The sequence below is a fragment of the Amphiprion ocellaris genome, chromosome 4, assembly GCF_022539595.1.
Source record: "Amphiprion ocellaris isolate individual 3 ecotype Okinawa chromosome 4, ASM2253959v1, whole genome shotgun sequence".
In the NCBI taxonomy this organism is placed as follows: Eukaryota; Metazoa; Chordata; class Actinopteri; family Pomacentridae; genus Amphiprion; species Amphiprion ocellaris.
In genome coordinates, this window is record NC_072769.1 from 23,753,712 (window position 1) to 23,766,943 (window position 13,232).

The 13,232-nt window shown below is 40.5% G+C and overlaps 1 protein-coding gene across 2 annotated transcripts in view; it reads right to left on the reverse strand.

Moving 5' to 3' along the window:
• Positions 1-1,664: 1,664 nt before the first annotated feature.
• Positions 1,665-13,232, reverse strand: part of akt3b (v-akt murine thymoma viral oncogene homolog 3b) — a 35,441-nt gene continuing 23,873 nt past the window's right edge. For both annotated transcript variants that reach the window (XM_023289913.3, XM_035957099.2), the window contains 3 exons: positions 10,690-10,777; positions 7,642-7,744; positions 1,665-6,042 (listed from right to left, as the gene is read on the reverse strand). In XM_023289913.3, coding sequence (XP_023145681.1) covers positions 5,957-6,042; positions 7,642-7,744; positions 10,690-10,777 — 277 coding nt within the window. In that variant the 3' untranslated portion in view covers positions 1,665-5,956. The remainder of the gene's footprint in view (positions 6,043-7,641; positions 7,745-10,689; positions 10,778-13,232) is intronic.

A 13,232-nucleotide genomic window follows, 5' to 3' on the forward strand; every position in this document is an offset into this window, starting at 1 on the left:
AGGGGTGACATCAGAAATTAATCCTCCTTGAGATGACTGGGGAATTCGGGCTCTAGTAGTAGCTACCCTTTAATCAAAATAATCAGAAAAGTCAAAGGCAGATATTTCAGTTCCACCATTTTGCTGGTGGCCTTGTGTCAACTGAGCAACAGTGGCCAACAGGAATCTAGGATTGTGTTTATTTTTGGCTATCAACGTCAAATAATAATTTGCCTTTGCCGTAGTCATTCTAGTGTGGTTTATGGACAGATTTTCATGCCACCATTGAAGAAGCACCTCTAATCTAGAGCTGCACCACTGGCGCTCAGTTTTCCTACAGATTTTTCTAAGAGCTAGTAAATCCTCATTTAGCCAGGGTACATAACTCTTATGATGGCATTTTCAAAATTTTGCTGGTGCCATGAAATCAAGCAAATCCTGGAGAGTGCTATTTAAATTATCCACAAGACTGTCTAGAGAAGGGGTCTGGCTAAAGATCTGATTAACAGCATCATGCAGTCGTAAGCACAGATCAGTCAATGCACTGAGGCTAATATAGCAAGCTGGTTGTGTTCCCTGCAACTTAGTCTCTGAAACCTCGGGCATAGGAAGTAGAACATTAAACACAATCCCAAAATAATCAAACTTTGGCAGTTGACAGATTTCATCTATTGACACAGATAGTCCATAACCTAAAACTAAATCCAGTGTGTCCATGCTGATGAGTTGGTCCAGACACAAACTGTGTAAGATTAAAAGATTCAATAATATTTAAAAAGTCCTTAACTAATGGTTTATCAAGACAACAGATGTGCATATTCATATGTCCCACTATCAAAATTCTGTCAAAAAATGGGACAAATATAAAAGATCTGCAAACTCAGAGATAAAATTTACATTATACTTAGGTGGACGATAGATATCCCTTCTTGCATACATGAGACACCTAAGACTCTGGGATGGTCCAGTGAGTGAGTTCATCCTCTGGGTTATCAAGTGGGTGCCCTCCTTCATCGGTGTTTCCCTGATAGGCCCACAACACCTCTAGAGGGTTCAGCAGTGAATCTCAGCGTCCCAGGATCACCCCCTAGATGCCAGGTGGAGTCCTTTCTCTTCATCCACAGCCATTGACTTCCCTTGTCAGTGGCTCTAGAGAGGTCCTTGATCGCCTGCCGGTGGGCCTTCCCGCGTACTCCCATCTCCTGAAGAAGCCTGGATGTCGAGGTGGCTACGAATCCTCTACAGCCGACTTCGACTGGTTGGACCTTCACCTTCCAACCTCACTGTTTTGCATCGACGGCAAGCTCCATACACCTCAGCTTCTTGCACTCATAGGTCTCCTCTACTGACCTCTCCCAGGGCACTGTAAGCTCGATGATGTAGACGTGCCAAAGCAGAGCTTTTGGTCCAGGTCTACCAGCATCCTCCAATCGCAAGCCCCTCTCAACTGCCCAGGATCTGGTATCATACTGATGCTTTGAAAAATGTTAGACTCCAGTGTGAAGCACACATGAGCTATAGTGTTTCTAGTATTAAAAAAAGGCAAAGTTGACAAATCATTACCTTTTTGTATCGTAAAATCTGCCCTCCTAATATAAACAAGTTATTTTTATAACTACATCAGGACTTGTTATAGAGCAGGAGTTTAATTCTCTCTCTGAAATAAAGAGTCGCGACAGCAGAAACCCTGAAATGTATTTCTTTTAATTTAATTCAAAATAAATACTACCACGGCAATGCAAGTCCACTACTGGGTTCTTGCCCTAATGTTTTGGTAAGAAAACAAACAAGCAAATGATCCAAAAAGAAAAAAAGAATAAAAAGAGACTTCAGTTAATGCATCCATCATTATCATCATCATCATCATCATCTTTCAGCGACTTTCATGAGGTGCCTTTTTTAACAACATACAAGGTAACACTGCCTAGAATGACAAACATAAATAAAACAAACACTATGGTACAAAAAGGGGGGATGGACGAACAAGGGATGATGGGATTGGAACAACCTGATGAAACCAGCACTGCAAAAAAAAACAAAAAAAAACTGTCAGCCATGGTCCCATTCTTAGTATTTTTTCTTTTTAAGGAGGGTGAAGGGGAACAGAGGTGACAGTGTAGACTCCACAGTTACAGTCATGTCCTCACAGAATTTACAGGAGTCGATCGCCGATCAGGGACCACAGTGACGCAAGGAAGGCAGGGGTGGGGTTTGTCTCCATGGAAACATCCGTGGACGATAGCGAGTCAAGTCGGGGTATCAACCCGGAAACAAACGAAGAAAAACAAATCAGTGGAAGGGTCCAGTCTTTGTTTTTAATTTTCTTCTTAAATGCAGTTTTTGAGTTGTTTGTGGTTGTTATGTATTTTTTCTGTCACTATTCTCATCAGCAAGCTTGAAGTACAGTCACACAGAAAAAAAAAAAGTTTGTCTTGCCTGCGAAGACCAAAAAGAAAAAGAAAAGGCATTGCATATTTACATCAAGAAGTTTGGGGCGACTCGACTTTTTTTCTGGCAGTCCTCACAGTCTTCATACATGAGTGTCTCACGGCTCAGTTTTCTCGTGATCTGTGACATGATTAGTGATTCGTTGATATTCAAGAGTTCCGATTTAAAAACGTGTGTGGAAATACAGTTCTCCCATAATACTGACAGGATAAAGGGGGGCAGAACCCCCTGCATCTGGAACTGGAAGCCTCGTTTCTGTTAGCGTCTGTGTGATAAACTACCATTTTCTGCATTATGATTTATCATCTAAAGACAGCCTCTGTTCCCCTCCTAATTCAGACTGAAAACACTGACAAGCTGAGCACTATCTGCTCTCAGGGTTCCTGCACAGCTGCACAAACTTTAGAAAAAACAAAATAAAACATTTCCCCCACTGTTGGATATGTTGCAGTCATACTTCTCTGGCCCGTTCCATCACCTCCACACATGAACAGTGTTCTTCAGCAGTATGGGAGGACAGAGAATCAGAAAACAACCATTAGGACCCGCCAATCACCCAATTCTGAATCCCGACATACATGTGTAGGAACTCTAAGGTTTTTAAGTCGGCAGTGTTCTCCAGGAACAAATCGAATTTGATGTGTTTTCACAGGTCAAATGGCCGATTCGCAGCCACAAAGAATCATTTCATTTACCATTGATCTGCACAGCAAATTCACAGCATTGGGATGTTTGAATCTCTAGTTTTTAAACACTGATTAAGTGCCTGTCAATGAGTCAGTGGTTTTTAAGGTTTGAGTCCCTCTTGAAAAGCTGTGCAGCTCTCAGGGCATTAGTGGGCAGGACTCACCAAGTCTGTGGGAGTGCTGCATGGACTACTATGACTGGTAGCTGCTGCAGCTAAGCGGACTGTGTTACTGGTATAGAAGTGGAACATTTTGGACCCAAACCGATGAACTCAGAACCAGTGGGTATACAGTACTGTTCAGAAGTCACTGGGTCATCCAGGCAATTTCATGTTTTCCATGAAAACTCACACTTTTATTCATGTGCTAATATAGTTGCACAAGGGTTTTCTAATCATCAATTAGCCTTTCAACACCATCAGCTAACACAATGTAGCATTAGAACACAGGAGTGATGGTTGCTGGAAATGTTCCTCTGTACCCCTATGTAAATATTCCATTAAAAATCAGCTGTTTTCCAGCTAGAATAGTCATTTCCCACATTAACAATGTCAAGACTGGATTTATCATTCATTTAATGTTATCTTCATTGAAAAAAAAAAACTGCTTCTGTTTCAAAAAGAAGATTTCTAAGTGACCCCAAACTTTTGAACAGTGGTGTATCTATGTGAGAACGTTCAGTAATGCAAAGTAAGCCCGACATATTGTGTAACTATGTATGACATTTCTAAGTGACCCCAAACTTTTCAGCGTACTTTCATCTAAAATGCAAAAATACAGAGTAACAGGACCCCAGCGACATGTTCTGAGCTGCATTGGGATCGTGGGTCGAGTCTCATATAGCAGGATCCGTAAAAACCCGCTACTCTGGTCCAACTGCTTTGCACCCTGCTGTATTTTTAGTGTTTACTTCCAACTTTCAGAACATTCTTTCCAAACACAACTTTAAATCCATGTCACACAAACTCTGGAATCATCTGTTACAAACTCAAAAAGCCACTTGTATACCAGATGTTTTCAGAAGGACAGATAACTGAGTAGAAACTACAGGACCATTTCATTTTGGTCGAATTTAGTGTCTGAATGACTTGGTGACTGCTTTCACCAGAAATATTTCCAAAACCAATAAGTTTTCCGTCAGAGGAACAGCAGCTTGTCCCCCACACTTACAGTACTGCGGCTGAGAAACTAGGGGTCTGAATGAATGTTGCAGATTTCCTTTTACTACTGGGAGCACTGGGAGCACTACTGGGAGCCACGTCTTGTTCAGTTTTCCGGGGATTTGGAGTGTCATCCAGTTTTAGACTGGGCTGTTTTAAATTAGATTATGTTTGGAGCAACAAATAAATAAATAAATAAACAGAGGGCTCCAGATTATCGCAGCATCAATTAGGGAGATGAAATTCATACAAAGTCTAATGGAAAAGTCTTCGAGTGAACTGGGGAGGACTTAATTCAAGACGCTGACACATTTGTAAAAATTTGAAATTCAGAAATCTACAGCCTGGGTTTAACTGGCAGCTTCACCTGACACACGCTGATAAACACACACACACACACACACACACCTGAGGTTGCACTGAGTATTTCAAAATCTGTCGTTAAAAATAGAAACAAACACCAAATCTGAGAATCTGGAGTTTGGAGCAAACTGCCGACTTCAGTCTGATCATTCTAGAGAACTCTGCTGATCCCTGTGTGAGTGTAAGTGTGTGTGTGTGTGTGTGTGTGTGTGTGTGTGTGTGTGTGTGTGTGTGTGTGTGCTATGACAGCATAAGGTTGACCCCCATGTCCCACATACATCCATACATACATTAAGCCACGTCTCCCTGTGTAAACATCCATTCCACTAGTCCTACAGCTACGATGAGGAAACAGAAGAGATGAGGACGAGGAGGAGAAGCGGTGAGAAAGCAGAGAAAGGCCTCGTTCCCCTGCCGGCTGTGGAAAGCTGGAGCGGTTAGCTGAGTTTGAACGCGGTTGTGCTCTGTGGCGCCTGAGTGAACTGTGCAGTTTCTGGCAGTTTAGTGTTTTCTGTTTCAAAATAAAAGTACAACTTAAAAGTAAAGCGCAAGAAAACATAAATGGGTTAAAGAAAAACGTAGTCACACTGCAACGATGAAAGGAATGATACAGACTCGTCCAATCTCATATTCTGTCTGAGTTTTTTTTGTTTGTTTGTTTTTTATTATTTTTAACCTGTAGATTGTGATTTCATTGCCATGGGACTGGGGAATGTGCGCTGCCATGGCAAATGTATGAGCAAGATTTTTTTGTATTTTTTTTTTTTTTTGTTATTAGTGAATCATGAGCCATGCACTTATTCTCAACTATGAATGACCCTTCACAACCCGAAACCCGCCCGCCCTCTCCCTAAAGAACAAAAGAAACACCCTGTCGGTATGATACGAAACATCTGCACACGTAAGGCAACATTTTTGGTTTTTTGTTCCCTAAAACGGCTCTTCCAAACCAAGTGCAAAAAGTCAAAAAGAAGTAGAAGAAAAGGGCAGAAACAACAAACAAAAAGATGAACGCAACCTGGGTTGACAACTTAATACTGACGGAGAGAAAAAAATAAATAACAAAAACATTGCCTTCTGCAGTAAATAGCGCTGAAAATGAAGGAGACTTATTTTTTAGTGTGGGCAGACCGGCTGGAGTCTATCCCACTGTGCAAAAACCTCTTTTAAAGTCCCTAAAAAGACTTCTCCCCACCTGCGAGGAGGCAGAGAAGGAGAAAAAGAGGGGAGACTGGTATTTTTTTTTTTCCTAAAATGGCTACGTGTTTTCCTCAAAATGGCCACGAATGGGGACGATACTGGCTGGCTGGGCCGGAGCGCTCACTCCCGCCCACTGGCTGAGTAGGAGAACTGTGGGAAATGAGGCCTTCGCTCGTTGTCCGCTGCGTCCATCCCGTCCTCGTCATCTGTGGAGACAGAAACAGTGATCACACAAATATAAGCCGGCTGACATTTCCCTCTGATGGTGATGTTCCATAACAAAGGATGTGCAAAAATGATAGCGATCTGCACCAGTGATGAACTCTTCATCAATAGCAGAAGAAAAATCATCCTATAGAATGTTCAACAGTTTCACTTAAATGCATGAGATGCAATGTGCTATGAAAGCACATAATGAAAGGAGAGTTGCATTAACACACTCCTAGTATGCTCCTCCCTCTCTAATGGAGGCCCTTCACCCTCCATCACTCTCCCCATGGAGGAGCTCCAGTCCACAGCTGCCTGCCTCACCCTCTCTACAGGGGGACGACTTCAAATCAACTCAAATCATTTACCTGTAAGTAATAAAGTAAAAGCACTCGGAGGCTGCGGAGTCTTATCATTTCCAACGGATGAAATGTTTAATAAAAAATGACCTTGCGCTGAGCATAGGTATGTGTTATGAATGTGTACATTATGTACAGATGCCAAATCACATGACCTAAATATGTAGCGGGCGGCGGGAATTGATGGGACTCAGAAACATCCCCACAATTTAATCAATTGTTCCTTGTATCTTCTGTGACGGATAAGTTCCAATAAGTCCACAGTAGTGGATTTGTAGTAGGATTACAATGTCATAGTTACAGTGACGCCGTGCCACTATCTCGCAGTGATACAGAAATCCGTGGATCCAGACTATAAACCACATCACTGGAAAAATCTAATCACTTGATCTTTGTGCCATTTCTGACCTTCCCTGAAAATTTCATCCAAATCTGGTGGTCCATTTTTGAGTAATGTTGCTAACAGACAGACAAATGGACAAACCAATGCTGATCGTCACAGAACATAAAAAAATGTATTCTGAGGTTGTCAAGCAAAGAGTTGATTTATCAGCTTACATCTGATGCCAATGTAATTAAATAACAATTTTCAGGAAACTAAAAAACAACAAGTTTTGTAGGTTTTACATTTTCTGAAGTCTTTTTAAAACTCAAGTGAATTTTAATGTTTTATCTGGTGAAATATCAAAAGGCGACTTTTGCTTCTTAAAACCTGATCTTTTATCTTTTCTTCAAAAATGTGATGTAAAAAAATGTTTACTGTAAGAATGTATAATAATTCTTTGTTATTTGAATGCACAAAATGAAATTAATGTACTGTAATATTGTAACCGAAATAAACCATCCATTCATTCATTCATTCATTCATTCATTCATTCATTCAAAACATAGTTTCTGAATGCAAGTATGAACTAAATCCAATCAAATCCAGAATAGCAAAATGCTTTCAGCAGTCCATAGTCCGTTTAGAACAGCACTCCAATAATTCAGTACTGCACTGGTTAAATCTGATCAACAGCCAAATATCCAAACTTTTTATTGTAATTTCAGTGAGCTCGTTTTCTTTGAACTGACAGTTGCTCCAGAGCCACTGAGGACATCAAACAGGCTAAGCAGTAGTCAATATAAGTAAGCTAATCCTTGTGAAGTTCACCTTTACACCAGAAGGAGGCAGAATTTGCTTAAAAAGCCAAGTGGAAACAAACAGAAGCTGGTGGAGAGTGGTCAGATTGTGCTTACACTTTTCCGGTGGAGTGATGGTGATGGTCTGTGCTGTGAACTCTTCGTCGAAGTAGCGCGTGTCCGTCTCTGAGCTGACCTGAGGCTGGAAGGGTGGGACCAGCTGGAACACACACGAGCAGGGAACAGGTGAGCCCTGTTGCTACAGCTTCACTGACACGCTGTGATTGCTGAGCTGGCAGCATGACAGCTGAAATATTTTGTCTATGGTCGATATACAGCAGGAGTGTCAAACTCATTTTAGTTCAGGGGCCACATTCAGCCCAGTTTGATCTCAAGAGGGCTGAAGCAGTAAAATTGGAGCATAATAACCTATAAATAACGACAGCTCCAAATTTTTCGCTTTGTTTTAGTGCAAAAAAAGTGTATTCTGAATATGTACACATTTAAGGAATTAGGTTTTTACAAAACATTATGAACAACCTGAAAACAAAGACACAAAAAATTAGACAAAAAAGTTACAAAGCGACCAAAGAAATGGACAAACGACACAAAAACAGGACACGATGCGACAAAAACGACACAAGACAATGAATAAAGCAAAACACAAAATGACAAAAGTAAGACAAAAGACAAAGGAGACAAAAAGGAAACACAAAATGACAAAAACAAGAAACAAAATGACAAAAACAAGAGACAAAAGACAAAAGTCAGATAAAAAAAACAACAAAAACAGGACAAAATATTACAAAAAAGGGGAGACACAAAATGACAAAAACAGGGTGCAAAACGGTAAAAGCGAGAAACAAAAAGACAAAAAAACAAGACAAACGACACAAAACAAAAGAGACAAAAAATTTGATTCAAAAGTTACAAAGCGATGACAGAAACGATACAAGCGAGACAGAAAGGAAACACAAAACAACAAAAACAAGACAAAAATGACAAAAGCAAGAAACAAAATGATAAAAACGTGAGACAAACAACAAAAGTCAGACAAAAACAACAAAAATAAGACAAAACATTACAAAAATGAGACACAAAATGACAAAAAAGCAATGAGCAACCTAGTTGGCTATTTTACTTTATGCTCAAAACAACTTGTCGAGGTCTAGAAATTATTTTAAATTTATAGTTTTACAAATTTACAATTTGCAGTTAATGTCTTCTCTGTAATTTTTACACTTTACAAAGTCGTCTCACGGGCCAGATTGGACCCTCTGGAGGGCCGGGTTTGGCCCACGGGCTGCATGTTTGACACCCCTGATATAACACCATCTAATACCAGCAGAAATAATCTGAAGGGGAAAGTAAGAGAAACTACCAGAGGAAAATATGGATGACTATTTACAGATTTTGTTCATTTCTAAATGGAGAGACTAGCGTTGCATTATTTTCATCATCACTTATTCCACTGATGATTTTTTCCCGTTAACCCTTTCGTCTTTAACACGTCAGTCTGTCAGAGTGAATGGGGACATCTGCATACGTCTTTTGTTCAGATATGAAGTTAACAGTGACAGAAAACAAAGGAGAGCAGCAAAGTGTCTCATTTCATAAACTGAACCCACATTATGTTTTCACTACTTCTGCTTGAAAAAATGACTTAAGTAGTTAACTGTGTATTAAAAGATTATTTACATGTCATACAACTAATTGACTTCCTGTCTCAGATTCAGCAGAAATGGCTATTTACCGTCAGCTTTTAGCAAGGCATTGTGTTTGAGGGAGCATGGTGGTTTGTCTGCTCCCACTATGACTCACACCAGCTCTGATGCTTCAGTGCTGCATTAACTCTTCACATACAATCATCAGTCCAGTCCACACTCACTCTGTTCCCAACTGTTCTAGCAGCAACAACAACATGAAACGGAGTGCAGGACTGTGTCATCTGGATGTCATATTTGAACAAGCTGGGAGTGTTTTGTTCATTTATGACAGCAGCTGAATTAGCATTTTGAGCTTTTTTTCCTCTTCTAAACAAAGAGATAATGTTTAACTTGAACAACAGACTTTTTATAAAGTGAATCTTCTTCTCTGGTTTTTGTAATCAGTTCCACACCACTATTAAAGGATGACTTCAGCGACTATATTTTCCAGTGTGATATGCAAATGTCAGACTAATTAAAAGAGAAATTAACATAAAGATATTTTGTGTTTATTTGGGTTGAGAGCTGGTGACTGTGAAAGCCTCAGTATAGGATTCACATCTTTGTCATCAAACTATTCAGCGATTCCTTGTGCTTTGTGGATGGAAGCATTGCCATCCTGGAAGTCACCACTCCTGTCAGGATAGAAATGCTTTATCACAGGACAAAGGTGATCGATCAGAAGCACTTTGTATTGATTTGCAGTGATCCTTAACTGAAAGTTTGGATGAGAGGTGAAACGTCTTCAAGAACCTACAAGAGAAGTCCAGCTGATTTCTACTGAAGCTCCTCAGATTACCGTGACCTGGATGAATGAGAATCTACACAGAGATAGTGATCCTTAACTTTAAGAGGACAAGTGAATCCAACTCATGAAGCAAAATACCCCCCGAAGCTTTACAGAACCACCAGATCCCCTCACTGTAGGGCTCAGGGCTTTTCCTTTAATTTGTCACCCATCTGTGTTTATTTCTCTGTCTGATGGACCTCCATTGTTGTCAATTAAAAACACTTTACTCGGCCACGCTGTGTGGTGTGTTTCTTTATTACAAACACTGAATACTGGAACTTCATAATGATGACCAGGATGTTGAAGTGAACTGTATTCATAAAGCAGATGTAACTGAATCAGGCAGATCCTGTGATAAATATGAGTGAAAGCTGTAAATGACTGACCTTGAAGGCCTTGGCCACAGTAGTATTAGGAAGTTAAACAAAACTAAATCAAATAAAACCTGTGCGTTAGGAGGAGCTGGTGATGTTTAGACGGCTGTGTGTTGTTGAAATGAGATAAAGATGAGGTAATTTTTTCTTTTCTGTTCTATTTTGGAGTTTACATCCCAGCCAGACATCTTTTGAAAAATGAGGTAACCCTGATACCAGAATATCTCAGATATGCTGTTTGAATAAATTGCCACTGAAGTTAAGATGACGTCTAGCAGCTAAATCTTGCTCTCACCTTCTTGTCGTAGACGTCCTGCCAGTCGATTGTGCCAAAGAAACTGTGCCGCATGATCTCCTTAGCGTCATCCGGTCCACCGCCGAGCCTGTCAACGAACACAGAGAGAGAAGAAGAAGACGTCGAAGTCAGACATCAAATGGTGCTCTAACAAAGTCTCCATCAATGGAACCAGAATATCCACCTGCTTCTGATCCCAAAATAACTCCTCAGGGTGAACGAGTTCGCACTCTGAAGCTGCAGTAGCCTCTTTTCACCAGTTTTTTCGTTAGAGACAGAAAACGCCTCGGGAATAATGGGAGTGGAACATTAACAGCAGCCAGTTTTACCTAAGAGCACTTCTGCTGAATACCAGTTAAAGGTTTTGTTTGCTTCTTAACATTAAGATGGCTGCTTCAAGAGTGAGAAGAGCTGCTGTTTTCAAGCATGTACACAACACTACAGCATCAATAAGCCTTATTTCTTGTGTGCGATGAAGAAACTGGATCTTCACAGGTCCACAATGAGTATTAGAGGATGGATTTCCTAAATATGCTTTTTTAGTATTGTTATTTACACCTAAACCTTAAACTAACACGGGACTGTGCAGTATCTGTTTAAACCTGTGCATGAGCACGTATATATTGACGTATATGTTTTGTTTGTACTCAGGGTGAGCAGCTCGGATGTTTAATCTGAGGGATTACGTATTCCATCAGGCATGGGAACAACATGAGTTCCCCCCAGAGCTGAGGAGAAAAACAGCATACTTTGCCGAGCTGTCACCCAGACCCTAGAGCATGCACCGACAGATGGATGGCTGATGAATGTCTGTAACTGTTCCTTTACTGACGTTAAATCTTTGAGTGTTTCAGTTAAGTACAGAATGTAGACAGAAGACTCAAGACATTTTCTTCCATCATTTGTTTGAATCAGAACGCACAAATACGTTTTCTACCCTAATAACCCCATTTTCTTGGATACAGTATTTCTGCTGAATGTGTTTGTGTCTCATTACTTTTGTCTGTTAGACCAGACAGGAAATCAGTGGAGGGGTTGATGGTGAAGGAAATCCAGTGTCTCCAACCTGACTCCAATTTTTGACCCTTGTGGTTTATGGTTGGACCTTTAAATGTGTATCAGCCTTTCGCTGAATCTAACTTTCTTTTCTGAATGTAGGGAATATAGCAGGGCTCCAGAATAACATTGTAAATTGGTCCCACGGGGGTACCTCACTTTTTCATTGACCTTAACTTTCCTGGCAGTTTCCACATATCTTGATCATTTCTTTAAACATTATATAAATGACTGTAAATGGGAATAAAGGTGCTGATGAATGTTTTGATGTTTTTCATTGGATTGCCTGGGATTTACAGTTAGCAGGTCTGCTTTGGCTATACTATAATCAGTGGTAAAGTCTTTCTTTATCATTTCTGACTTCTCGCTGCTTCAGTTTGCTGATGTCTGGTCCTAAAATGCTACGGGAATGTGGGCTGCTCTGCCGGCTGTCGTGGAAAAGGGTAAGTATAACATTTCAATTCCCAACCTCAATGCTCCAATAAGAAAAGCTCAGTTCCTCGTCACTCTGTGGTTGCACTCTTTGCAATAAGTGCAGTACCTAATGTTGGATATTTCATCACATGTGTGTGTTTCCCACAGGTTGAGAACTTCCATGTGGTGGTAGGTGGTGCAGTGTGACCAATGGACATACAGAGACTCATGCAGGTTACATGCAGAGTGTAATTCAGGTTGTTTTCTGATTCTACAGTTTACGGGACTGATGTGCCCTAAGAGTCTCATACACAGACTATTAATAGATCCGACAATTTACTGATGTTCCCTAAATGTCACGTTTTGGGAATGCTATGAGCCTGCTATGTTTCAGCACAGCACCTCAGACAGACATGTGACCAGAAAATAGTTTGAAAAGAGTAAGATAAGGTCTTCTAAGGTCAGACTTTCCTCATTTAAAATGTGGGACTTTATCCATCTGGGTGGGCGACACAGAGGCACAGACAGACAGATGTGCTAAATGTCAGGCGCACCAGTGCGACTGATGAAAATGTTTGGGAACACTGCAACAGAACTGCAATGTGCCACCACAATAGTCACACTATAGAGCCTTGTATGGAATGAGGGTCATGAGAGAATCTATCTTTCCAGGCTCTAAGTTATGAGTTTGCACTCAATGTCCACTTTGTCAAGCCAGTACTTTGTAGAACTACTGGCAGCTCTGAGCATGTTTTAGGTAGGAGTGAGCCCATGACTTCTCAGATGATTCTACTGAACAAAGCAGGTGGTACATCAGGTTCAGACACACAGGCCGCACTAAACCATGCTTTTTCATATCAATTAATCAATTCATTTTTAGTTACCTTTTCAATTAACCCTTTAGTCTTTCACCCATACATTTCCACAATCCAATGGAATGCCTTCAAATGTCTTGTATTACTGAACCAAAGTTCAAAACCCAAGTTTAAAAAAAGAAAAGGTGGTGATAGAAAACAAACAAAAGCAGTTTCCCATTTCAAAAACCACACATTTTCACTACTTTTGCTTGACAA